The sequence below is a fragment of the Chaetura pelagica genome, unplaced genomic scaffold (assembly GCF_000747805.2).
Source record: "Chaetura pelagica isolate M959 unplaced genomic scaffold, ChaPel_1.0 scaffold604, whole genome shotgun sequence".
Classification (NCBI taxonomy): domain Eukaryota; kingdom Metazoa; phylum Chordata; class Aves; order Apodiformes; family Apodidae; genus Chaetura; species Chaetura pelagica.
Genome location: NW_009952965.1, coordinates 120,799 through 148,418, shown reverse-complemented (window position 1 = coordinate 148,418; position 27,620 = coordinate 120,799). Strand labels below are relative to the sequence as shown.

At 46.7% G+C, this 27,620-nt stretch overlaps 1 protein-coding gene across 1 annotated transcript in view; it reads right to left on the bottom strand.

The window, feature by feature from the left end:
* MYO1D (myosin ID) overlaps positions 1-27,620 on the bottom strand; it is a 161,503-nt gene that overhangs the window by 107,006 nt on the left and 26,877 nt on the right. The window contains exons 2-12 of the mRNA XM_009995698.1: positions 12,707-12,777; positions 12,173-12,381; positions 10,808-10,901; positions 10,136-10,274; positions 8,196-8,249; positions 7,179-7,274; positions 6,025-6,141; positions 5,005-5,208; positions 3,293-3,438; positions 3,084-3,198; positions 1,961-2,131 (exon numbers count right to left, since the gene is read on the bottom strand). Coding sequence (XP_009994000.1) covers positions 1,961-2,131; positions 3,084-3,198; positions 3,293-3,438; positions 5,005-5,208; positions 6,025-6,141; positions 7,179-7,274; positions 8,196-8,249; positions 10,136-10,274; positions 10,808-10,901; positions 12,173-12,381; positions 12,707-12,777 — 1,416 coding nt within the window. The remainder of the gene's footprint in view (positions 1-1,960; positions 2,132-3,083; positions 3,199-3,292; positions 3,439-5,004; positions 5,209-6,024; positions 6,142-7,178; positions 7,275-8,195; positions 8,250-10,135; positions 10,275-10,807; positions 10,902-12,172; positions 12,382-12,706; positions 12,778-27,620) is intronic.

The following is a 27,620-nucleotide window of genomic DNA, read 5'->3' as shown; positions in this document are numbered from 1 at the left end:
TCTAGACAGCTTCACTTCCCACCCCACTGCAGAGGATTTCAGACTCCATCCCCCAAGGCTTCACTAGTCACAATCAGTACTTCCCAGAGAGGTTTTGGAGACTTTCAAGACATGTTTGGGTGCCCTTTTGAGTGACCTGCCCTAGTTTTGTTGGTCCTGCTCTGGCAGGGGGGTTGGACTCGATGATCTTCAGAGGTCCCTTCCAACCCCTGACATGCTGTGTTTCTGTAAAGGAAGCAACTTGCATGAAAATGGAGAAACCCAGATTAGGCTTCATGAAAACACTTGTTTTCAGGTGAGTTTGCTCAGAACACCCAGTAAAATCTGGATTAAAGCAGCAACTCCCCCTCCCTCAGCCAGGGCAGGGAGATGGCAGCTGTGCTGCAGGGGAAGGGCCCTTCAGGAGAGCCACATCTGGGAGGAAAAAAGTGGTTGTTTTCCTTTCATCCTCTCCAAAACAAGGCCCAGCCAGATCTATTGTTTATATCCAGCCTCCCCAGAGGCAGCTTTTAGCACGTCTCTTACACAACCATGCTAATTTTGTACTTCTGACCTACATAAAACATTGCACTGGGGGGGGAAGGGGGATCCAGCCTTCTGAAGGAGATTTCAAACACCTTTTCTGAGCAGAGAGACACCAATAAATCAAAGGCCCTGATTTGATTACTCAGTGGGAAAGATTCTCAAATTAATCAGGCTGCTGAGTGTGTTTTCAATAGGCAGCCAAGTGAGGGATAAATAAAGCCTTTTAATTCGTGTATTGTAGCAGGAACAAAGCAGGGAGAGGGGCCCGGATGATCACAGGTACCATCTGAGATGAACAGGGTTTGTAGCCAATGAGGATGAAAGAAAAAGAGAGAGAAAAAAAACCTATAAATCACAGTGTTGTAATAAAGCACAAGTGTGAATAATTTCACTGTCACTACGTATTAGAGCAGCCTGGGAAGAGCATCACATGGGCTGGAACTGGGCATCGATTGGTCACCAATGACATCACGGTGTGTCAAGGCACCAGCTCAGCTGCTTTTATGGCTGGAATAAAAGGGATGTGTCGCATTGGACATCCTGGAGCTCCCTCTGCTGGGGACGGGCAGCCCCGAGCAGCCTGATCTCCAGCCGGGAGCTGCTGCTGCTCTTGGGCATCTCATTCCACAGCCCTTGGCTTGGCTCTGGCTCCAGCAAACACGAGCACCCCGGGCTGGAGGGAGCTGGGAGGGGTGGTCAGTGCCTGGAGTTTATCCTGGGAGGAAAGGCTGGGAGAGCTGGGGCTGTTGAGCCTGGAGAGGAGGAGGCTGAGGGGGGATCTGCTCAGTGCTGATCAATATCTGCAGGGGGTGGCAGGAGGATGGGGCCAGATTCTTCCCAGTGGTGCCCAGGGACAGGACATGGGGCAATGGGCACCAACTGGAGCCCAGGAGGGTCAAGTCAAACAAGGAAAAGCTTCTTTGCTGTGAGGGTGGCAGAGCCCTGGGACAGGCTGCCCAGAGAAGTCGTGAGTCTCCATCCCTGGAGACATTCCCACTCCACCTGAACATGTTCCTCTGGGATCTGCTCTAGGTGACCCTGCTCTGTCTAGAGGTCCCTTCCAAGCCCTGACACTCTGTGACTCTGTGATTCCAACCACAGCTACCCTTCAAAGCTTTTTCCTTATTTTATTAGGCCTAAAAGAAATAGAATCAAAGAATCCCAGACTGGTTTGGGTTGGAAAGGACCTTAAAGATCATCCAGTTCCAGCCCCCTGCATGGGCAGGGACACCTCCCACCAGCCCAGGCTGCTCCAAGCCCCATCCAACCTGCCCTTCAACACTGCCAGGGATGGGGCAGCCACAGCTTCCCTGGGCAACCTGGGCCAGGCTCTCACCACCCTCACACCAAAGAATTTCTTCCTCATGCCATCTAAACAGCAAAGGCATCACATAGGAAAAGAAGCAAGTTTTGAGGATGCAGAGGAACACGTTACCTTTCTGCTAGAGAAATGAGCATGCTTCCCCAGCTTGTTATTAAGAGCCTCAAGGAACATCTCATCTGTAACTTTTCCAACATTCATGCAGGCATCATCCAGAATGGCAATGATCCCTTTGTGCTGCTGCTCTACCAGGTCAACAATGACCTGATTGTTAAAGTAATCAATCTGTAGAACACAAAGAACAGGTATATTTGTGGCTTTGGGTGAGGAAAGAGAGGAGTACCAGTGCTGCCCACTGCTGAACATACCATGAATGTGACAACCATAGAACCATGGAATGGTTTGGATTGGAAGAGACTCATCCAGTCCCACCCCTACATGGGCAGGGACACCTCCCACCAGCCCAGGTTGCTCCAAGCCCCATCCAACCTGCCCTTCAACACTGCCAGGGATGGGGCAGCCACAGCTTCCCTGGGCAACCTGGGCCAGGCTCTCACCACCCTCACACCAAAGAATTTCCTCCTCATGTCCAACCTCAATCTCCCTCTTCCAGCTTAAAACCATTACTTATCACTAATGGGGCCCACAGGAGATGAAATCAGCTTCCAGTATTGCTCACCCACTCCAGATGAATCAGGCTACTCTCCTGCCACAGAACAGCAGGTTCTGATCCTTCACACACCTCACATTCATCTCCAGACCTCTGCTACAAATCAGCTGCTGCAGGGTGCATTTTAAATGGTCTTTTAAAATTCAACAGCACACCATCAGCACAGTGAAAACTGCTCACCTTGTCCTCAGCATCATGAAAGGAATTTGAACAGGAGAACTCAAGATTTTTTACACTGGAATATCTACAAGTAGACAAAAACCAGACCAACACCCATAACAGAATCACCCAGCAAAGTGTGCGGCGTCACGGAGATGCCACAAGATGTTTTAGCTCAGACCTGGGGTCACTTCTTTTCCCACCTCATGACAAATAAGGAAATGTTGTGAAAGAACTGGTTAGCTTTTTCACAGTCTGGTTTCCACCCAGCAGGTGGTACAGCTGAGATGGCCACAGATGTCCTGTCAACTCTGACAGGAGCCTGCATGTGGAGCAAGTTTAGATCTGGGCCTTCTGCTGGTCCACTGACCTCAAACCAACCTCTCCCTCCCCTGCCAAATCACTCACATGTTTCCAGGGAATTCCTTCTCGCTGGTATTCCTCCTGCTCCTGCTTTAGGACCAGCTGAATAAAGAGCTGCTGTAGCTTTTCATTGCAGTAATTAATGCAAAATTGTTCAAAACTGCAAAAACATCAGAAAAAAAAAAGGGGGGGGAGGGATAAGTGCTTTATGGAAGGAGAAGGCCACAGCACTGTGCTTTGACAAGGTGGCTCACCTGTTATTGTCAAATATTTCAAAACCATAGATATCCAGGACTCCAATGACAGTGTTTTTCCCATGGATTGTGGTGTCATAGTTCTTCACTTCAATCACATCATTGATGTGTGTCACAATCCAACAGAAGAGCCGCTCGTAGATCGCCTGCCAGGAAACAAACACCAAGGAATTTTGCCTGCATCTGGCTCAGTTCCTTTTGCAACACATGGTGCTACAAAAGCTCCATTCAAGATGCTACACAGAAACTACACAAATACTACACAAAACTACACAAAAACTACACAAAACCTACAGATAACAGGCTGCTAAAAGTGAATGGCGACTGCCATGAGGAAAATATTCCAGGACAATATTTTTTCTTGCCTTTCAAAACTCATTTACACAAAATCTAAACCCCAGAGAGGTCACTGGGCACAGCAGTTCCCCACTTTTGATTGCAATCTGCTTTTCAGCTGCCTAAGAACTTAAATTCCTGGGAATTGTTCACAATATTGAAAAACCAGTGAGAGGTCAGTTATAGAAATTGAACAACCCAGCACAGCAGCAGTGAAATATTCTTGTTCACCATTCAAAAGAAAATGGTCTGTAGGCCTAGATATCTTGGAAGTCAAGGTGTTCAAGATGTCCCATGAAATTGTGCAAGCATAGAATCTTAAGGAACAAAGTCAATAATCAAGGAATTCCATAAATTCATAGAATCACAGAATAGTTTGGGTTAAAAGGGACCTTAAAGATCATCTAGATCCAACCCCCTGCATGGGCAGGGACACCTCCCAGCAGCCCAGGCTGCTCCAAGCCCCATCCAACCTGCCCTTCAACACTGCCAGGGATGGGGCAGCCACAGCTTCCCTGGGCAACCTGGGCCAGGCTCTCACCACCCGCACACTCAAGAGGTTCCTCCTCATGTCTCACCTCAATCTCCCTCTTCCATCACCCCTTGTCTTTTCACTCCCAGCCCTTGTCTCAGGTCTCTCTCCAGCTTTCCTGGAGCCCCTTCAGGCACTGGAAGCTGCTCTAAGGTCTCCCTGGAGCCTTCTCTTCTCCAGGCTCAACACCCCAACTCTCCCAGCCTGGCTCCAGAGCAGAGCTGCTCCAGCCCTTGGGTCATCCGTTCTTCCCTTATCACTTGATTTCTTAGCAAAGGAAGAACAATGATCACTCCTTTGATCAACATCCACCTTTCCAGCAAAAGAAAAAGACAGTTCTTTGGGTTTCTGCCAGCCTAAGTTCTGGCTGGTACTGTTCCAGGCTCTACCCTTTGAATTTAACTGCTAAAGAAATAAAATTCCCTAAGATATTCAGCCCTGCACAAGGTGCTCCTTCTGCAGATGCCAGGCTGGCAGTTCCCTCTCCTCTTGTGTTTGCCTCTGCCTGGGGGGGCATGTTGTGCCCAGGAAGGGCAGGGATGCTGCTGCTCTGCAGGGCCCCCCTACAGCACTCATAACTTCATACATTCAGAAATAAATCTGCATAAAACAGAGACTTCCCATGTCTCAGCCAGCACTGCAGTTATTGATCCCATCAGGGATCCCACTGGGATCTCCAGCACTGAAAAACGTGCAGCTGTGAAGGCAACTCAACACTGAAGGTCTCTCCAGGCACCACCATTCTTTGCTGCAGCAGGTACAACTCAACCAAAAGGCAAAAGCAAGGTGTCTGAGCCACTGTCACACCCAGGGTAGGATGCAGGGAGAGGGAATTCAGACTCACTTTTGCAAAGGCATCTCTGCCATAGGTGGCTTCTTGCTCAGTGTGTTGTTTGTCAATGACATCCCTGCCTGTAGCCACAGTTCGGAACAGAAGAGCCTTCTCCACCAGGTCAGCTTTGGTGGACAGCAGCTCTGCAATGATGGACACAACCTTCCCATTCTCTATGACAGGAGTATCACCATCCACTGAAAACTTCAAATTCCCCTGCAATAAGGAGCAAGACAGTAGCTGTGTCAACCTTTTTTATTTCTCTCTTTTTTTTTTTTTTAATATCACAGAATCACACGATCATGGAATCGTTTGGGCTGGAAGGGATCATCTTCAAGATCATCCAGTCCCAAATTGTTCTCATCCCATCAAATTATTCCCAAGGTCCAACCCTTCCCCCAGCCCTGCCAAGGCCACCCCTGCCCCGTGTCCCTCAGCACCATCTCCAGGGCCTGGAAAACCCTCCAGGGATGTGGACTCCCCCCCTGCCCTGGGCAGCCTGGGCCAGGCCCTGACAACCCTTGCCAGGGAGAAACTGTTCCCAAGGTCCAACCTCAGCCTCCCCTGGCACAACCTGAGGCCGGTTCCTCTGCTCCTGCCCCTTGTTCCTGGGGAGCAGAGCCCGACCCCCCCTGGCTCCAACCTCCTCTCAGGCAGCTGCAGAGCCAGCAGGTCTCCCCTCAGCTCCTTGGCTCCAGGCTGGACACCCCCAGCTCCCTCAGCTGCTCCTGCTCACACTTGTGCTCCAGCCCCTTCCCCAGCTCCCTTGCCCTTCCCTGGACATGCTCCATGTCCTTCTTGTCCCCAGGGGCCCAGAACTGACCCCAGGATTCAAGTATCCATTACCACAGTGTCCCAATTCCATCAAGGAATTTCACCTACCACTGGAAGTTTTAACCTGTATACAGTTTTCCAGCCAACAGACCTTCTAAGTGCCTCTGCAGCAAGAAAATTGGAGCTGCTGAAAGTACAAGCGTAGGGCTTGATCCCTCCTGAAGAGGAGCCTCCTCACAGCCCAGGCAGGGAGCTTACCAGGTGAAGAATGGCTGCCACAATTTTGTAGACAGTCTGAATCTCCTCTTGCTTGAAGCCTATCACTTTCATGGCATCAGCTACTGCTTTGAACTCTGCACCATCGTTGATGGAACACTGAGGGGAAAGAGGTGTTTGAGACATGAAGGGCTTAATAGAAGTCAGCTGTGAGAAAGATGAGATTTTTGCAAGCCCATGGAAAACAGAAATGTAGTTTGCAGTTTTCTCAGAAGTCCTGACGTTCCTGACTCTGAGGACACACCAGGTTGGACACACACCTACAAGACCAGCAACAAGGTGCAGAAATCCATCCCAGCACAGTTCAGTGCTTCAGTGCTTTCCCAGTGGCATTTATTGTGAAAGATTCACTTGAAAAATCAGAGCAGTTTTGAGCAGTGCAGGCACAGACCCTCTGAGCTGCAGGACACCAACAGGAAACTTCTCATCACCATCTTTCTCAAGATGAACTGCCTCCCTCCCCTCCCAATCATCTGGCTCTGTTTTCACTGCAGATTCCTAGAGAAACTGCTCAAGGCATCTGAGAAGGTCTGTGGGTTTGTTTGTCAAAGAGCAGCTTAAGAAATAACTAGGAAATCAGGGAGCCTTTTGTCTGGACCCTGCTTCTGAGGGACATCACTGGGGACAACTCCAGATGTATTTAAAGTGTTCAGGATCTTGTTGTCCTAAACACTTCATGGGCTTGTTCCTTTCTGTCCTGTTCAGAGGCTCTCCTAAGGATACATCAGATACACAGAATGAATTATTCAGTAACTTAAATGGTCCTACTGCAAAAAAAAAAAAAAAGGAGTCCTCATGGTTCTTTGGTTCAGAAAGCAGCTTAAGTTGCCCATCATGAAGTATGAAATGTCTGTCACTGGTCATAGGTCAAATATCTCTGCCTGCATTTATTAACAAAGGTGATTTCCCTCCTACTATATTATATTGCTTTTTACAAGCAGACACAAATGTAGCATGCACAGGGACACGTGTGTTTGTCTTCTAGGGCCAGAAACTCCATCAAAAATAGCCCACTGGTGTCACCCTTCACATAGTCATCCCATAAATATTGGTCTCAGCTTCTACTAGCTCAGCTCAGTATTTCAAGAAGCATTTACAATTTGAAGACAAGGTACCTCTGACTTGGACAGCCTCACCTTCAGCTGAGCTCCAGGGCAGATGTAGCTGTATGCAGATGCATCCTTCTGAAGATGTAGAGAACGTAGCATCTGGTCAGAACCCCCCTGGAGGAGCTGCACAAAGAGGATTTTAAGAAAAGGTGAATGAATGAAATCCTTCCTTTTTCTGTTTTCTCATTCATCTGCTTGACAAGCAGAAACATAAGGCATTCAATATCTGCTAGCGAAGAACCAGCTACAGCATCTGGAGTCACAAGCAAAACACACAGTCTGCACCTTTGTTGGGCTCTGAGCAGCAGGAAGAGGCTCCTCAGTGACTGTCCTGGGGGGTGACACCACTGTTTAGAAACAAACCTGAACCTCTTCACAGCCCAGACATGGTTTGTGTCTGTGACATGCCCCAGATGTGTCCTAGCAAACAGGCTCCCCTTCTCTGCTGACACCCAGAGTCCCCAGGAGGCAAATGCCACATGGATGGGAAGGTGCTAAAGTGCTACTGTGAAGAGCTGAGTAAGTGAGGAAAAAAAGAAACAAACCTACATTTCCCTCGCTGCAAAACTGAGAAATAAGGGTTATACTAATAGGCCAACCATTTCCCCAAAGGACACACAAGGAAGCACCAGACAATATGGAAGACATTAAAAAGAACACCCCCCCCCAAAAAAAGTCAGTTTGGTGTCATAAAATTACTTCCATATGGACTAAAGGCCTCAAGAGAAAATAGAGGGACTAGACATATTACAAATAAAACAGTGAGTCAAAGTTTAATACTCCACCATATTTGTTTAGTTAGGCTCCTTTTTAAGTTTACAAATGTGTTAATATGAGACTGGGGGACAGAAAAAATAAATCTTCCCATGCTCCTTCCCCAGACCAAGTCTCTTCAAAGCGCTAAAGAGCCTCAGATCACCCAAGATGCAGCAACACCAGAACCTTTTGCAAAACACACAAGAGGGTGAAAACTGTAAATATTTTGCCTGTCATGTCTGGGAAACTCAAAGAAAGTAATTTTTGTTTCAGGAAAGAAATACAAACCTGGTAAAAGGAATGGAAGCTTCGCTCTCCTGGCTGCTGCACAATCACACGAGACTGTGGGGAACAAAAGCCAAGATGGGTTTTTTCAGCCTGGAGAAGAGAAGGGTCCTGGGAGACCTGAAGGGGCTCCAGGAAAGCAGGACTTTGTACAAGAGCTTGTAGTGAGAGGACAAGGGGAATGGATTAAAACTGGAAGAGGGGAGATTGAGGTGAGACATGAGGAGGAAATTCTTGAGTATGAGGGTGGGGAGACCCTGGCCCAGGTTGCCCAGAGAAGCTGTGGCTGCCCCATCCCTGGCAGTGTTGAAGGGCAGGTTGGATGGGGCTTGGAGCAGCCTGGGCTGCTGGGAGGTGTCCCTGCCCATGCAGGGGTTGGATCTAGATGATCTTTAAGGTCCCTTCCAACTCAAACCATTCCATAATTCTATGATAATTTGGTGGGGAGGGCCTGCTCCTCCTCAGCCCCCCATGCACAGGCTCAGCACTGCTGGGACACCTCCAAACTACTGTCATCTTACACTAAGTCTGCTGGGAACATCATTAGCTGGGCATGACCATGGAGTTTGAAGTCTATAATCAAAAAGACCAGCTTGTGTAACAGCTGCAATGTCCTATTTCCAACCAGGAATCCCACATGGCAGATCCAGAACTGCTCTCATGGAAGAGTCAAATAAAATGTTGGTTTAGTTTATGAGTTATTGAATTACTGGAAATGAAAAGCAGGACCCTGCTCCATGGACCTTAGTTAGGGCTTATGGGAACCACCTCTACAAGGCCAGGACAGGCTGAGGACAGTACCCAGGACTCCCAGCTCTGACAGGAGGACATTGTTGTAGGGAGCAACAGTGACATCATCAGAGCACTCACCCCAGATCAGTGTAAAACAGCACACAGGACAAATTATGTTAAATGCATCAAAAAAATCAGCCAACAAGCAACAGATCCTTATTTTAAGCTACAGGTTTAAACTATGGAGGGGGATGAGGCATGTACTGCTGCTGCAGAGCAAAGTCACTGCCTGTGTTCAGGCCAGAACCTCAGCTGCTTTCAACATGGCAATGAATTTAACTTGGTAGAAGTCAAAAATCTGACAGAAATTATCAAGGATTTAAGGCACTGCAGCTGCAGCCCTGCCCCCTTGGTGCATGAAGTAGCACATGTTAAATGTTTGGTTTTGTTGTGTTTTGTTGTATTGTTGTTTCTTTTTTAAAATGAAGTGTTGATTCTGAAAATAGACTTCGGGGAAAGAATGGGGAAAGGAAACAAACAAACAAACCACAAACAAAAAAAGCATGTTAGCAGATGTGGTGAAACATAAATTAAAGCCAGACACGTGTTTCACACATAACAGGAACTGTTAATAGCTCAAGCCCACTTTCTCTACAGAGTTTTACATATTCCAATGTTTTCAGCCACCACTAAAAGACATGGGAAAGAAGAAAAAAAAAAATTATCCTTAGGATCACTTGGAATATATAAAAACAAAGTAACTACAGGATCACACAAGGCTGTGGCATTAATCCAGAGTAACACTTCTCAGACATACTGTGGCTACTTACAGACCTAGATTTCTTCTCCTTTTATTCCCCAGTGAGATCTCAATGCAGGAACTTATAAAGAAGGAGTTTTACAGAGTTAAATTAATTGCAGATTTTATTCTGGATACAAACTAACACACCTATATGCTCATAAGCTTCTGTGTAACATGAGTCCCTCAGGGGGTGAAAGCAGTGGTGTTAAAGTGACAGGGCAGTGCCAGAGCTTCACCAGCATTTCAGTGATTGAGAGTCATTTTTGGAGCAAAATAACAGATTTAAATGAGATTCAAATGTCATTACATCCCAGATGAGGGCACAGGGAGGATAATTTCCTAGTGGCAAAGCACCTATTTCAAAATAACTCCACAAAAGCTTCTAAGCCAACAAGTGAGGGTGACTTACCTTTTCTAGTAAGTAATTATTGATGTGCCCACCTATTGGGTCTCCTTTAAAATCAAAGTTGATATCCATGTATTTTCCAAACCTGCTGGAATTGTCATTGCGGTTTGTTTTGGCATTGCCCAGCAGGATGTTCTTCACTCTGCAACCCAGAAATATGGAAAGGAGAACAGGGTAAGGCCAGACTTTATAAAATCACAGAATCCCAGACTGATTTGAGACCTGAAAGATCATCTAGATCTAGCCCCCTGCATGGGCAGGGACACCTCCCACCAGCCCAGGCTGCTCCAAGCCCCATCCAACCTGCCCTTCAACACTGCCAGGGATGGGGCAGCCACAGCTTCCCTGGGCAACCTGGGCCAGGCTCTCACCACCCTCACACCAAAGAATTTCCTCCTCATGTCTCACCTCAATCTCCCTCTTCCAGTTTTCATCCATCCCCCTCACCCCATCCCCCCTGTCCAGGGGGTTGGATCTAGATGATCTCTAAAGTCCCTTCCAACCCAAACCAATCTGAGATTCTATCACAAAATTCCCAGTGTAAAAGCAGTACCTGAAGAAATCAGGTAAATGCTGTTAAATCAGCAATTAGTGCAAGAGACCATCTAACCACATGGTGCTACACAAGAAGAGACCCAGCTGTTCCTCTGCTGTTTCTGCCAAGCCTTTTCTTACCTTTCCACCTCTGCTCTCTGCCCAGGGTTGGTGATGGCTGCAATGTACTGCATGATGTATTTACTGGCCTCAGTCTTCCCAGCCCCACTTTCACCTAAGGGCAGAATGACAAAGATGACACAACACAGCCAAAAAAGAAAGCAAAGCAAATCTCTGACCAGAATATCTTCATTCTACCCTGGGAGTTTTTGTGGCTTTTCTTTTTGTTTTCTTTTCAAGCAATCTGGTCCATGTGCACTCTGAATGTTTTCCAGCCACAGCCACAACCCTGCTGCTGCTGGGCTGGGAGGGCTGACAGGTCAGTGAAGGGCCTGGCACCCAGAGGATCAAAAGGAATATTGTTGGAGGAGAAAGACTAGCACACAGAGGCTTGGCCAGCAGCAGAGCTGGGAGCTGCAGCACAAGAGGCTACTGTTCAGCACAGCAGCTCAGCCTGCTGGCTTTTCAGAGCTGCTGGAGCACGGGAATATCAAGGAAAAGAAGTGCCAGGATCCAGATCGCCACGTTCATGGTACAAGCTCTGCTGCCCCTGCCAGAGGCACAACAAGTCACCAGCCCAGCCACCCAAACAGGGAACAAAACAGGGGCCTGTCAGCTCAGGGACAAAAATCAGCAGCTCTCCACAGAGAGAGAGGAGCCATCCTCTCAGTTATGGTCCCTGCTCTACAAAAAATACAAGGACAGGCTGGAGAGGGTCCAGAGAAGGGTCACGAGGATGATCAGAGGACTGGAGAACCTGCCATATCAGGAGAGGTTGAGAAAACTGGGTTTGTTCAACCTGGAGAAGAGAAGGCTCAGGGGAGACCTTTGCACCATGTTCCAGTTCATAAAGGGTGGCCACCTAGAAGGTGGAGACTCCCTATTGATGAGGAGTCCCATGGAGAAGATAAGGGGTGATGGGCACAAGTTGCTCCTGGGGAGATTCCCATTGGACTCCAGAGGAAAATTTTATCCATGAGGACAGTCAGACATTGGAATAATCTCCCAAGGGAAGTGGTGGGTTCCCCCATGTTGGACAGTTTGAAGAGGAGGTTGGACCAGGTGATCCTTGAGGTCCCTTCCAACCTGGCATTCTGTGATTCCATGATTCCCCCTCATCTCCACTCACTCAGGCAGACCTAGTAGGGACCCATGTTCCAATTATCACTTTGCATACCCAGATTAAGCTAATGACTGACACCAGCTTTTGAATTAGATAAGGAACAACTGTGGAGTCTCCACACATGGATTCAAATGCAAATGAGCAGTTTGAATATTAATGAAGTTTTCTTTTATAAAACACTGTCATTAGCCAAATCATTCTTTCTCTGCCTATAATTTTACCAAGATCAAGTGTTGATCACAATGAAAAGCATTTCAGCTTACCTGATATGACAATACAGGTGTCTTTTGATCTCCTCTTCATGGCTTTGTAAGCAGCATCAGCAATTGCAAAGAGGTGAGGAGGCCTCTCGTACAGCTCCCTCCCCTTGTACTGCTCGATGGTGTCACGCCCATAGATGTTCAAGTTTTTGTAGGGATTCATGGAAACAACCACCTCCCCAATGAAGGTATAAATCCGGCCTTTCTCAAACCTACCCAGGAGGGAACAAAAGAGACAAAGGGAACAAGTCAAACACAGAGATTCACAGTGTTTCTGCCGAGCAAGTTGTCCATCAGGTGAACTCTTTCATCCATCCCAGTACTGAAATGAGTAAGAAATATTTTAAATAATTAATAAGAAAGAATAAAACATTGACTCCAGACATTATCTAACCCATGTGGCTCAGCTGGCATGTCAAATACAGCCCTGATGTGACAAAGACTAAGCTTTGAACCTTACCACCTACAAAAGAAACCTTTCCTGCTATTCTACTTCCAGCTGCATGACCCTCAGGCCCCTGAGGTACCAACACTGACCTTGTTTCTGAGTACAGCAACTGTTGTTTTGCCTCTGTCACCAAATCAGCTTTCTGGAAATCCAGGTATTCCTGTTGCCATGAACATAGTGCCAGAAACAAATGGTTTTTTAAAAGAAACTCTTTAGCAAGATTTACAGATAATCACTTCAGCTATAAAAGACCTTCAAGATCATCACATCCAACCATTAACCTCACTCTCCCAAGTCCAGCACTGAGCCATGATCCCAAGCACCACATCTAGATGACTTTTAAACACATCCAGGGATGGTGACTCAGCCACCTCTGGGCAGTACATTCCAACGTCTGACCCCTTCAGTGAAAAAGTTCTTCCTAATGTCTGGTCTAAACCTCCCCTGGGGCACCTTGAGGCCATTTCCTCTTGTTCTATCACCAGTTACTTGTGAGAAGAGACTAGCACCCACCTCTTTACAACCTCTTTAGTTGTAGAGGGTGATAAGGTCTCCCTTCAGCCTCCTTTTCTTCAGGACTAAATAGCCCCAGTTCCCTCAGCTGCTCCTCATAAGACTTGTGCTCAAGGCTCTTTACCAGCTTGGTTGCCCTTCTCTGGACACACTCCAGCACCTCAATGTCTTTTATATATATATATATATATATATATATATATATATATATATATATATATATATATATATATACACACACACACATATACCTATATATATACACTCACACACGCATATCTATACACATACACACTATATATATATATACACACACACTATACAGTGCAACTCCTACAGAGCTTTACACTGGATCACAGTGTGTGAGGAGGCCCAGCATGGCCTTGTTTAACAGACAGGTACATGGAACTGAGAGGTGCAGTAATTTGCCCAAAGAGAACCAAGAGGACAGTCCAGGTCTCACAAGGACTTGGACATGCTGCTTTATCCACCAGGTAACACTGGCTGAAATAGGATGATGATTGATAAGCTAGAAGTTACAAACACAGCCTTGCAAGACTTTGTCCATCTCTGCATGCCCATCTTCCTGGCCATCCTGCAGCCTCCTCACTGTTCCTACAACTGTCAATGAGATGGGTTTCTGACGAGTTCATTTAATCTGGTTCATAAAATGGATTTAAAGGCAAATTCTTTTTTCCCATTCAACACTTGCTCACAGCCCAGCTCAGGCCAGAGAAGCAAGATTCACTCCCTTGGAAGTCTAATCACATTTGCAAGAGAGTAAACAAAGGTACAAGCCAAGAAGCAAATCACAGCCTTGCAGCTCTGGCCATCAGCTTCCACCCCATCCTCCTTGCTAGAAGGTACTTTGATCTCATGACTGCTGTGAAAACACAAGCGAAAGCCTTTTAAGAGTGTGTGAAAACAACCCTGAACTAAACCCTTCCTAAGCCCTACCCAGTCCTTAGTATTCTTGCTGCAAACAAGACAGAAAATTAATTGAAGCTTGTTAGAAAAAAAAGTGTTTCAGTTAAAAGATGTTTCCAAAGAAATCCAAGTTTATCAAGTTGTCTGGCAGGAGAGCACAGCAGGGATTCCAGATGAGCAGCTGAAGGATTCAAGCAGCATTTGCTTCTCAAGAGGAAGAAGGACGAGAGCAGATTTAGAGATCAACCTGTAACTAAGGTGTTTCTGGCCTGAAATACCGGTGTCTGCACCCTGTGCTTAAATCTTACGACATTAGATGGCACCAAAACACCTCTGGAGAGCACCAGGCCCTCCAAGCCGTGACAGACCCCGGTACAAATTCCAGCATGACTTTATGGAATTTATGACCACTCCCAGGTGGTGACAAGCTTGACATTTTCTATTGTTTATTTGAGAATTTTCTGCAGCATCTTGGCACTGGCAGTTTTCAGCAGGTGTAATCAAACTCCAGCAATGCAAACCAGCAACCAGCATCCCACTTCCTGCAAGAGCTTTTTGCCTCCAACTCCAGTTTTCTCCATAAATACTTCACTAAAAAGACCCAGCTGCAAAATGTCCCTTTGTTCCTGCATGCAGGTTAAGCTGAAGACAACCCTGATAAGCATTTCCAAAACATCAGGAAGATTCAAATGCAAAGATATTTTCTATTTTAGAGATTAAAGCTGTTTGAAAACCACCAAAAACATTTTAGACAAGGCCATTACAATAAGAAACACCAAGAAGAGCTCAGGAACCAACCATTGCAACAGAAATGATGGCTCCCACACAGGCAACACCAGTAAGCAACTGGTACACAAGATATGAACTGGTATGAAGTGGAACTGGTATGAACTACAGAATCACAGCCCAATTCTTAAGGAAAAGCCCCAGTTTATTCCCTTGGGATGGCCTGAGGCACACAGGAACCCCCACACACTCAGTCCTTGTCGTTTGCTGCTCCTAATTTTAATTCTTCAAAGCACAAAGCAGTTAGGAATGATGGTGTTGGAAGGATTCCAGCAGGTGACACAAGTGAGTGCCAAGAGATGGGATCCCAGACTGCCGAGGAGCACCCAAGGGACTCTACATATACATGGGAGAGCTTCAAAAACCCCAACACACACAAGTCTGTTAAGGAGATCAAATCACACTAGGGCAGACATGTAATGGAAACCATTACAATGATTCCAAATCAGCAGAATCCTTCCCATCTTTTTGGAGCTGGGCCACCCAAAAAAGGCAAGTTGACACACGAAGTCATTGCCCAGCAGGCACAGAACCACTGCTCAAGGCACTATTGATGATAAAAATAAAACTAGAGTAGTTTCTGGAGGAGGTTTCAAGCCCTACTGTCCCACCAGACACATGGTCAGAAGGTTCCTGGTAAGCACAGAGGGGTTAATGGGGTTTGCTTGAGCTGCCAAGGAAGGGAGGGGAAAAAAAAAAAAAGGACATCCCTACTGAAGTGTCATACCAAGCCACCATCACAGTACCCAATACTCTGACCTCTTCCTTAAGCAATGAATTATGCAGACTTCCAGCAGCAGAGCAGTTTCAGTTTCCTCCCTTGACAGTTCAGAGTCCCCAACTGCCTCCTTAGCAGAACCCACAGATTTGCTGGTGCCAGCCTGCCTGGTGTCCCCTGCAGCAGAGGGACATGCTGCCTGCTTGTGACCCTAATAGCCCTGAGCTTGGACATCAGATCTCACACTGGGCCTCAAAGCCAAGTTTAAAGGGTTTTACTAAGTTCTGACAAGTTGTGTCCTCAAGGAGGGAGTGATCCATCTCTGGCCTTGACAAATGGGCATCTCTCAAGCTTGGGTTTGGGGTACATAGGACCTTCCAGTGCCTGAAGGGGCTCCAGGAAAGCTGGGGAGGGACTTGGGACAAGGGCAGGGAGGGATGGGATGAAGGGGATGGATGAAAACTGGAAGAGGGAGATTCAGGTGAGACATGAGGAGGAAATTCTTTGGCGTGAGGGTGGTGAGAGCCTGGCCCAGGTTGCCCAGGGAAGCTGTGGCTGCCCCATCCCTGGCAGTGTTGAAGGGCAGGTTGGATGGGGCTTGGAGCAGCCTGGGCTGGTGGGAGGTGTCCCTGCCCATGCAGGGGTGGGACTGGGTGATCTTCCCTTCCAACCCAAACTATATGGGGTTCTATGACTCTGATACAAATTTTACAAACAACTAACATCCCCGTTTACCTCTATGTTCATTTATTTATTATTTTGTTTCTTCTTAGCACTGGATCTAAAATTCCAGAGCTGTGCTTAGGTCTTCCTACAAGGAGCTGTGGCTACTGTCCCCTCCTTGCTGATAAAGCCTCTTTTCACCAGGCAGCACAGCTCAGCACAGCCGTGGCCAAGAACAGCACTGCCTGTTTTCCTTGCTGCAGCACTTGGGTGTGAGATCCTTGGTTTCCCTGCTCAAGAAGAACTCAGGAAAACTTAGGAAAACAACCAAGGACGTCAGCCCAAACTGGGAGGTACCAGCTGTGTTAAATTTGTTACTCTCCAGCAAAGACAAGGTCACAAAAGCAGACAGAGAAGCTTTCTGAACAGCCTGGGCAGTTGGGACATCAAGGGAAAGCTCATCAGCACAAAGGACAATGTGATCACTTCTGTACCCAGCACAGAACACCCAGGAGTGCATTTTTGTTACTAAAAGCCACCTCCAGCACAGCTGAGAAAAGGAACCCCTGTCCCTGCTCCTGGGGTCAACACCCCCATGGTCAAAGCTCAGTTTAGAATGAAAATCACATTCTTTTGTGCATGGAGGAGGAAAGATTTCCCTGTAATGATGCTGTTCAAACAGTTCCTGTGCCACTGTCTTCTGAATTTTCCACTTGTTTCCCTGGCATCTGAAATCCAGCTCAGCACCCAAAAAGAAAGTCACAGTATTTAATAATTTTGTGTTATTTTGATGAAGGGCATCAGCTCTTTCATGAAAAGTTTTTACATGCATTTTTGTTACGTTGGTAAAACATAAATAGTGAGAACCAGTAGGTCATAGAATACAAATAATTTAAAGGGATAGAAATTATTACCCAGGAAAGAAGACTGCCAGAGAGAGGAAAAGGCTCTTGCTCTGTTTTCACAGAATAATAGACTGATTTGGATTGGAAGGGACCTTAAAGATCATCTAGATCCAACTGCCTGCATGGGCAGGGACACCTCCCACCAGCCCAGGCTGCTCCAAGCCCCATCCAACCTGCCCTTCAACACTGCCAGGGATGGGGCAGCCACAGCTTCCCTGGGCAACCTGGGCCAGGCTCTCACCACCCTCACACTCCACAATTCCCTCCTCATGTCTCACCTCAATCTCCCTCTTCCAGTTTTAATCCATTCCCCCTTGTCCTCTCCCTCCCTGCCCTTGTCCCAAGTCCCTCCCCAGCTTTCCTGGAGCCCCTTCAGGCACTGGAAGCTGCTCTAAGGTCTCCTTCGAAGCTTTTATTTTTAGGGAGTTGAAGGCATTTGGAAAAAAGGTCCTGACATCCTACTTTCAGGTCCAACCACCACAGGAAAATACACTGCAGAAAGCAGAAAGCTGAAGCAGAAATCTTCACCACCAGAGAGCACTCACATTTAGGATTTCTCCCACCTGACAAACACTCCAGTCAAAAATAAAACTGTTCTTACCGAGGAAATGATGCAACTTCAAATGCACTCAGTAAAAATAAAGAAAAGAGTTAGTTGGCAAGACTTGGAACCCATCCTCCCAAACAACATCTGCAGAACACAGACCACTCAACAAAGGCACCTACCAGGCACTGGCCTCTCCAAAGGCTGCAATTCCAATAATACAGGGAATTTCTAATTAATCATTGACATGGTAACTCCTCTGCACTGGAAGATAAATAGAAATTTGCTGGGATTACAGGCAGCAGGCAGCTCCCTCTCCCAGTTTTCATCCATCCCCCTCATCCCATCCCTCCCTGCCCTTGTCCCAAGTCCCTCCCCAGCTTTCCTGGAGCCCCTTCAGGCACTGGAAGCTGCTCTAAGGTCTCCTTCGAAGCTTTTATTTTTAGGGAGTTGAAGGCATTTGGAAAAAAGGTCCTGACATCCTACTTTCAGGTCCAACCACCACAGGAAAATACACTGCAGAAAGCAGAAAGCTGAAGCAGAAATCTTCACCACCAGAGAGCACTCACATTTAGGATTTCTCCCACCTGACAAACACTCCAGTCAAAAATAAAACTGTTCTTACCGAGGAAATGATGCAACTTCAAATGCACTCAGTAAAAATAAAGAAAAGAGTTAGTTGGCAAGACTTGGAACCCATCCTCCCAAACAACATCTGCAGAACACAGACCACTCAACAAAGGCACCTACCAGGCACTGGCCTCTCCAAAGGCTGCAATTCCAATAATACAGGGAATTTCTAATTAATCATTGACATGGTAACTCCTCTGCACTGGAAGATAAATAGAAATTTGCTGGGATTACAGGCAGCAGGCAGCCCTGGGCAGGCTCACTGCTATTTCTAGAACTCTGCAGATTTCCTGAGATAACCTGTGCCAGCTCCCAGGGGTGGGTTCAGTCAGATCCCAGCCTGGGGTGTGAAACAGCTCCTCAGAAACACATTTTCCCAGTTTTCCCTCCATCTGTCTGCAGAGGAACTCTTGCAAAAGCCATGTCAAGTCACCAGACATCTCATTTTCTGTCACTTTCAGAGAGATGAAATGTGAAGAACTCCTGGTGTCATGGATCATTTTCTACTAGGAAAAGGAAAAAAAGACAACATTCTCCCATCTGGAGCTGCTCCTTTCTCACCCTGATCACAGATGATCATTTTGTTCTGCCTTGAGCAGGAGGCTGCCCTGAATAACTTCCTGAGGCTGAATGGTAAGAACATGATAAGGATGTGGATAAGATCTAGGATAATACAAGAATATGATAAGGAAAGAGTAGGACAGGCTTGGGATAGCAACAAACAAGAGAATGCCTCTACCCACAACTTCTAACTTCTTAATCTGTCAAATAAAATCACATAATCTATAAAAGGAGAGTAAAATTGAAAAAAAAAAAAGAAAGTTTACAAGTCAGGCAGGTTGTTCTCTCTCCTCCAATCACATGTGAAGTCAACAGGAGCATGTGTGCAGAAAAGCCCAGAGCTTGTCTTGGAAGAGAACTAATTTAAATGACAAAATTACAGGACTGGGGGAAATAGCAGGAAGCTGAATCAGGGGAGGTTTAGGTTGGATATCAGGGAAAGGTTTTTCACCCAGAGGGTGGCTGAGCACTGGAACAAGCTCCCCAGGGCAGTGGTCACAGCACCAAGGCTGCCTGAGTTCAAGAAGCCTTTGGATGATGCTTTCAGGCACATGGGGTGATTCTTGGAGTGCCCTGCACAGGGACAGGAGTTGGAGTCGATGATCCAACTCAGCATATTCTGTAATTCTACGAAGTGCTTAAGACTCATAAAACTACCAAGGAAGAAGTAGAAACAATCACTCCATAAATACCTCAGGAGATGCACAGCATCTTGCCAGGCAGCCCGATCAACCTGTACTTTGCAGGCACACAGACACACCAGAGCTTGCTCTCCCTGCTCCCTGATGCTACAGATGCTCCAGAAACAGAAAGTCTTCATGACTAGAAGTCACAGCACAGCCACCAACTGGAGACAGGCTTTCAGTTCAACTGTACAGCAGTGACTAAAAGCAAAGGACATGTTAACAGAAAAAGCAAAAGCAAAAGCAAATCAGTCAGGGCAAACACAGGAGTTGCTACAGACTCCTCAACCTGTGCCAGGCAGCCAACAGCCACCCCAGGCCCACTGACAGTTTCAAACTCTTCTCTTTCTAGCTCAATAATCCCAAAGCACAAACCAGCTGAAAGATCTGGTGTCAGCATATTGCCTTTGCTGCCTTCCTCCTTTGTGCAGAGGAAGAAGAACGCTGCAGCAGCTGCACACCTCTCTGGGATGCAGAGGAGGGACAGTTCCTTGTCCTGCTGCAAGCACCCTTGTCCTGCTGCAAGCACCCTGTGTGGTTTGGGCTGAACCCCCAAAGTAGCTCATAGGTCTTAGTTATTTTTTTTATCACCAAAATATATCCATTAAAAATCCATTACTGCAGCCTTTGGCTCCATTCCCATTGCAAACATGCACAAAGACACTTTAATTAAAACTTGAGTTTGTTAAGAGATGCACATGGAAAGTAAAGGATGGGCCTTCAGGATGTGTTCAATCAGGCAGGGAATTTAAGAAGACTCCTGGCAGAGAAACTGTCTTACCTGGTTTAAAATGCAAGAATGTATAAGAAGCTGCACTGCCAGAAAGGACCAGCTACCCTCCTGCTTTGGGGAGGAAGGTGACTTTGCTCAAGCAGCCTTCACCCTGTGTGTGTCAGACAATTGTGCCTTTTATAGGTGATACTGGCCCCTCTACTGAGAACTCAGTGCTACCTACAGTCCTAATTTCAGGTCAATCTTGAAATAAACTCAGTCCTCAAGCAGGCAAGAATGACCTTCAAGTCTTTCAGCAACTCGCTCATAAACTGTATTACAGCAAATCATCCTCATCACAGGAGAGCTCAGATAAACAGGGTTTGCATTGGCAGAACTAGAGCTAAAATATTCTTGCTGCAGTTGGAAAAACAGACCAAAAAACTGTCCAGTCAGTATTCCCTCCCTGTGCTAGGAAAACAATCCTAGTCTGTCACGATACTAAACGCAAAGTTTGGATCCATTCTGAGTTTACACAGTTTGGATCCATCCTGGGGGCCACAGAAACTGGAATTTCAGTTCATTTTATGTGCAGGTGAAATTTTTTCTTGCAGTTATCCTGCATGGATTCAGTTCTCAGATGCTGCCAGTTTAACAAAATAGGAAATGCCATTCAGTGTGCTCTGCACCACTCCTTTCCTGTGGGGAGAGAGCAGAAAGGGCAGGGTGAGGAATCCTTCATCCATCTGCCATTTTCACAGTCAGCTCTGGAAAGAAGGTTCAAAGGGTCCTTTGTAAAGATGTAGTTGTTTGTTTTTTTCAAAAGCAAATAGTAAACTCTGAATGACTGGTGCCACATCTTCCTCACCAAACCAACATTCAAGCCAACTGACTGTAACTTGACAAGGCTGATTCAGCTCCAGCACAGCTGACCCTTGAGTCATCTCTGCAGCTCTCAAACCCACAGAGGTTGAGGGAAAGGAAGATGGATGCTAAGCTGGCCCTAATGCACGCTGAATAAAGGCTACAACTGTGACATGCAGCTAGCTAGAAATGGGAATCATATTAAAATCCTTTAAACACGAAGTTAAAGCACTAACCTTGCACTGAAAAAAAGCCAAGCCACTAAACACAAGAGTCACTGAACTTTCATTCCTGTGTGTGTCAGACCAAGCTGCCTCTCCTGCAGCAGGGAAGCACTGCAGGCTCTTCTCACAGTTCTAGAAGCACAGCAGAAGGCACCAGCAGTCTTGAAATAGATCATGAGACAACACAAAGTTCCTTGAAAACTTCCAGGACCAACGTGATGCTTTGTGGGTTTATTCCAACCCATGCACAGGAGCTGAGCACAGGTGGAGGAATGAACCTCGCTGACGTCAGTGTGTGGAGCAGTACATCACACTTCCACTTTCCACATGGAAAGTGCCTGAAGACTGTAAAATCCTAGTACCATGATCATATTGCTCCGCCTTGAGCAGGAGGCTGCTCTGAGTGATCTCCTGAGGCTGAATTATCCAACAATACAGAAAGAGTAGAACTGGCTTGGGATAACAACAAAGAGATTGCTTCCACCCATAACCTCTTACTTTTTCATCTGTCAAATAAAAACATATAATCTATAAAAGGAGAGTAAAAAAAAAACAACACCCAAAACCTCACAAGTCAGGTAGGCTCTTCTATCTGTACCAGTCACACATGAAGTCAACAGAAGAACATGTGCAGAAGAGCCCAGAGCTTGTCTTATAAGATAACTTAAGACTCATAAAACTACTGAGGAGGGAAGGGTGGAAGCAATGACTCCATAAATACATCAGGAGATGAACAGCATCTTGCCAGGCAGCCAGAAGGACTAATCAAAGAAAAAACTACATAGGCCCATAGAAAAGAAAAACAGGAATGGACTTACCCTGGCCAACCCAGGCCTGAACCTGGAAGTTCCCTGCCCAGGGAGCAGCCCTGGAAGAGCATCTCAGTAGAGGCAGAAAGCCCCAGTGAGTCTTGCTGGGTGGAGACTGTGAATGTGTCTTATGGAGGTGTTTAGAAGGTCTGGCTTCCTGCACTCACCAGCAACTGACTTCATGATCCATTAAGTTCCTTCCACTCTCATTTTACAGCATTTAGGCACTTAAAATGCTCTACATCCACGTATCACCTCCTCTTCCCAAACCCCATGCCTATCTTAACCCTAATCTGCAACCCCATGACTATCTCAGCCTTCAATTTTGGGAATTCAGCTTTGCTCACCAGGTTACACAACCACCATGTTCCAGGACATGTTCCCTTCATATCAGTGGGCAAAACTACACCACAAAAGGCAAAAACCCAGACTAATGATTGGTGGTTGGACAGATTTGCATCATGAGGAAGAACTTGTCTGATTTCAACCGCCTGGTTCAGTGGAGCAGGAATTCTGCAGTGTTTGTCTGAACAGTGTCCAGGCAAGGACATGCTTATCCTGCTGCATAACAACCCTTCCTCCAAGGGATGCTGAAGGAACTATAGAAACCTGCAATTCAACAGAGAGACAAAGAAACATGCAGAAAAACAAAGACCATGACTGAGAGCTGGTTCATTCATCCTAGCTTCTCCAGCACCCTCAGCAAGTTTGCTGGTGACACCAAGCTGTGTGGAGAGGTGACACACTGGAGGGGAGGGATCAATCCAGAGGGACCTGGACATGCTGGAGAGGTGGGCTTGTGCAAACTGCATGAAGTTCAACAAGGCCAAGTGCAAGGTCCTACACCTGGGTCGGGGCAATCCAAAGCACAAATACAGGCTGGGGGGAGAATGGATCAAAAGTAGCCCTGAGGAGAAGGACTTGGGGGTGATGGTGGAGGAGAAGCTCAACATGACCCAGCACCATGTGCTGGAGCCCAGAAACCACCCGTGTCCTGGGCTGTGTCACCAGCAGCGTGACCAGCAGGGCCAGGGAGGGGATTGTCCCCTCTGCTCTGCTCTGCTGAGACCCCCTTGCAGGGCTGGGAACAGCTCTGGGGTCCCCAACACAAGAAGGACATGGAGCTGTTAGAGAGAGGCCAGAGGAGGCCACAGAGATGATTCAAGGACTCAAGCAGCTCTGCTCTGGGGACAGGCTGGGAGAGTTGGGGTGTTCAGCCTGGAGAAGAGGAGGCTCCAGGGAGACCTTAGAGCAGCTTCCAGTGCCTGAAGGGGCTCCAGGAAAGCTGGGGAGGGACCTGGGACAAGGGCAGGGAGGGATGGGATGAGGGGGATGGATGAAAACTGGGAGAGGGAGATGGAGGTGAGACATGAGGAGGGAATTCTTTGGTGTGAGGGTGGTGAGAGCCTGGCCCAGGTTGCCCAGGGAAGCTGTGGCTGCCCCATCCCCGGCAGTGTTGAAGGGCAGGGTGGATGGGGCTTGGAGCAGCCTGGGCTGCTGGGAGGTGTCCCTGCCCATGCAGGCAGTTGGGTCTAGATGATCTTAAGGCCCTCCAACCGAAAGCAGTCTGGGATTCTATGATTACCTGAAGCAACATCAGCAACTGCACTAATGATGACTTTCCACCTTATTTGCTAAGCCATCTCTTTCTTATCCTGTGTCACCTCCCCAGTTTTCTGTCTGCACTGCAAAATCAAGAGAACTTTGCACTCACGTTTAACTACACCCCCATTTCCTGAGCCTGGTGTCAAGGTACAATCCCAGCATTTCACAGGTTTTCTTTGGTAGATGCTTGGACACTCCTTTTGCAGTCAGCTGGCCATGAGATGCTGATGTTCAGCTGCTTCATTGTTCTGCTGTAAAGGAATACTCTGCATTTGTGAAGCTGGTTCTCAGTGCTGAGCTGTGAATGCTGCCCCAGGCTCCTCAATGCAGCATTGTTTGGATACAGGGCTGAAAAAACCCAAGAATCATCTTGCAGCACCAAGATACAGTTCAGCACCTGCAAACACTCCAAAAGGCTCCCTTAGTCCTTTGGTAACATTAGATCTAAAAAGAAAACTAGAGGCCTTATTTATACGAACAAAGGCCATGCAAATCATGCCAAAATAATAATGCAAAACATGCAAATATTGCACAAATATGACATGTTTCTGCATCACTAGGGTTTCTTTTAGAGTTGTTACAGTGCTCTGCACCTTCTCTCCAAAACACAAACATTGTGTAGTCCTTACACAGGCCTGTTTGTTTCCTGGTCACCAACCAGGCAAACTTCTTCAGGCATTTTTGTGTTCTCCAGCATATTGTGACTTAACAGCTCTTGTGGTTTTGGCTCAAGCTGTCCCGGCAGCACAGGGATTACCAGCTGAGGTCTTCAGCAGACAAACTGCTGAGCTTCAAATCAGCAGATGAAAATATTCCACCTCCAGCTGCCCATCCACCTCCTTTGCCAAAGGTTCCCTTCTGCCACGTCTGCTGAAGGTACAATGATAAACAGCCATGATCTCAGCCACCCCAAGTCCAGATTGTCCCTGACACCCTTTCGTGCAGGACAGATACCAAGAGCTCAGCCAGCTGACGTGAGGAAAGAGCCACAAGCAATGGAGGAGAAACCTGTTTACAAACCACAAAGCAAATACGTTTCGACACTAAATATTCAGGTTGAAAGAAAGGACTTTTCCTCGTGCTTCCTTGGAAGCATGTCAGGAAAAGCTTCCCACTTTTTGGTCATAGATATGGTTCAGGTTTGTTGAGGGACTTCTTGTATTTTCTGTTTTGCATTGAAAAACCTTCATGTTACCCAACAGCAACAGCAACCTGAACCAGAACTGCCCTGAAATCCCCTCTTCACCATCTGGAAGACAAGCCCTCAAACCTTATAGAAATGAGACTAAGTCTGTGTAGCTGTGCTGAAAAGGTCTAGTAAACAAAGCCTGTCCTGCCAATTAAAGAGTAACTAATAACTTACAGAAACTTTGCTTTAGAAATAAAGAGTGGGGTTTTTTTACAACAACTAAGTGCAGTGGTTTCAGTCAAAGGAGTGTGACTGACCTGGCAGATTCAGCATGAGGATCTTTTTCCCCTCTGACTGAAAGGATAACTTCAAAAAGGGAAGAGGAGAAGGAAGGATACAGGGAACTCTTCAAACATCCTTGTGGATATGGAAATGCAGGGTAGGAGAGGCAAAATAAGCCAATGAATTTGCACAACCATCTTCTGGACTTTATACTCTTTGAATGGAAAAACACCTGAGCAGCAGGAGGGCTGTTAATTAAGCATTCATCATTTACTGTAGAAGAAGTAAATTCCTAAATGTCACGAACAGTGATAACACAAGGGGAACATTAGCAACATGGAAAAGGACTTAAATGGTTTGATTATTAAAACAGATTAGTTAATTTACATACTACTTATGTTATAATTTTAAATTATCACTGGAAAGATTGTGTTCATTTACTTCCTTTAGATGCCAGGTATGTTTTCTGTCAAGATAGTTTCCACTCAAGCTGCAAGACTGTTCAAATGCTGTTGTGAGGCAGGACAAATACCTTTCAGAATTAGTACCCACATAACCTGTAAAATACCTACCACGCATCTTCCACCAGCTGAGATGACTCTGACCACACCATCGCATTTTTAATTCACAGTGGAACTCAGAGCCCCATTAAATGATTTAAAGCAGAATCTTTTCAGATCACCTCTCAGCCCAAGAATTCAGGCAGGCTCCTAGTTCTGTCAAGTATTGTTTGTTGGGTAATGAGCATCACTTAGTGACAAGCACCAGAAGACACAGTGCTGCCACCCTGTTCATCAGTAAGTTTAATAACAAAGTTTCCAGCCACCCATCCTTTACTGAAAGCATCATTTTAGCCTGGAGTGGTGGTGAAGTGATACCCTCAACTTTGCCAGAGCTATTTACCTACTCAAAACCTACAGCACAAAACAAAACTGCACCCTTGCTTCTTTCCAGGAGGATCACATTCGGTTTTGACACAAGTCACAAAGCAGTTGGCCCAGTTTGAGGCAGAGCATTCCAGGAAATCACCTCCACAGGTCCTTTCCAAACAACACTGCTCCCTGCCTACCACATCCACGCTGCAGCTTCAAGGAACAGCTGGAAATATTCTTTCCAAGAACAGCAGCACAGGTTTTCAAATTAATTTTCCTACCAGTGCTTTAGATTAATCTTTTCAGTTTAATTAAGAGCTCTGACACACCCTCCTCCACGTGCAGCTGTTTGCTTGTCTTTTCCTCCTGTGAGCCAACCAGCTGCTAAACCCCTGCAGAACAGCAACATCCTGCAATGAAACTTGAAGAAACACACTATGAATCCACAAGTCTGGCAGTTACAAGCTCTCAATCTCTTTAAACCTTTAAATATATATATATAATCATCTGTTAGATGGAAAAAATCTTTTCTATGCTATTTTTCCTATCATTTTTAAGTCCAGCCGTTTATATTACCCACAATCATTGGATCATCTCTTCTGCAGAGGTGATTTCTTGTCAATACTTGTACAGTTGGAATAACATAGATTGTACTAAAGTGTTAATAATTAGAAATGTTCCTGTATCAGGTGCCCATCACACTTCACAATCACCTCCCAGCAGCCATAGCAAGTGAGGGAAATGGATTCATTGCCAGTTTTCCAAGGACCTCTAAGAACAGGGGAATCCTTCAAGCTTCTGAAATTATTTTGCTTTCTTATTTGGAAAGCATCAGCAATCCAAACATTTTGGTGTCTACATCATGAACTACAACCATCAACCATTATACATCAGCACCCACACCTCATGACTTCAGAGCTGTAAAGCCCACACAGAATGCTCACTTACCCCATGAGAAGCAGCAGCAAACCTGTCATCCTCACTCTGAAGTGACTTTTGGTTATCTACAACTGTTGGGTCTTGCTCCAGCACAACACTGTTCTCCACAGCTATTCATGAAATAATTTAAACCCATAACACATACACGAGCTCCCAGTGAGTGCTGGAGCCCACAGGGCCACCCATGTCCTGGGCTGCATCACAAGAAGTGTGGCCAGCAGGGCCAGGGAGGGGATTGTCCCCTCTGCTCTGCTCTGGTGAGAGCCCCCTGGGGTGCTGTGTCCAGCTCTGGAGCCCTGAGCACAGGAGAGACATGGAGCTGTTGGAGAGGGTCCAGAGAAGGGCCATAAGGATGACCCTTGGGTTGGAGCAGCTCTGGGACAGGCAGGGAGAGTTGGGGCGTTCAGCCTGGAGAAGAGAAGGCTCCAGGGAGACCTTAGAGCACCTTCCAGTGCCTGAAGGGGCTCCAGGAAAGCTGGGGAGGGACCTGGGACAAGGGCAGGGAGGGATGGGATGAGGGGGATGGATGAAAAGTGGAAGAGGGAGATTGAGGTGAGACATGAGGAGGGAATTCCTTGGTGTGAGGGAGGTGAGAGCCTGGCCCAGGTTGCCCAGGGACGCTGTGGCTGCCCTATCC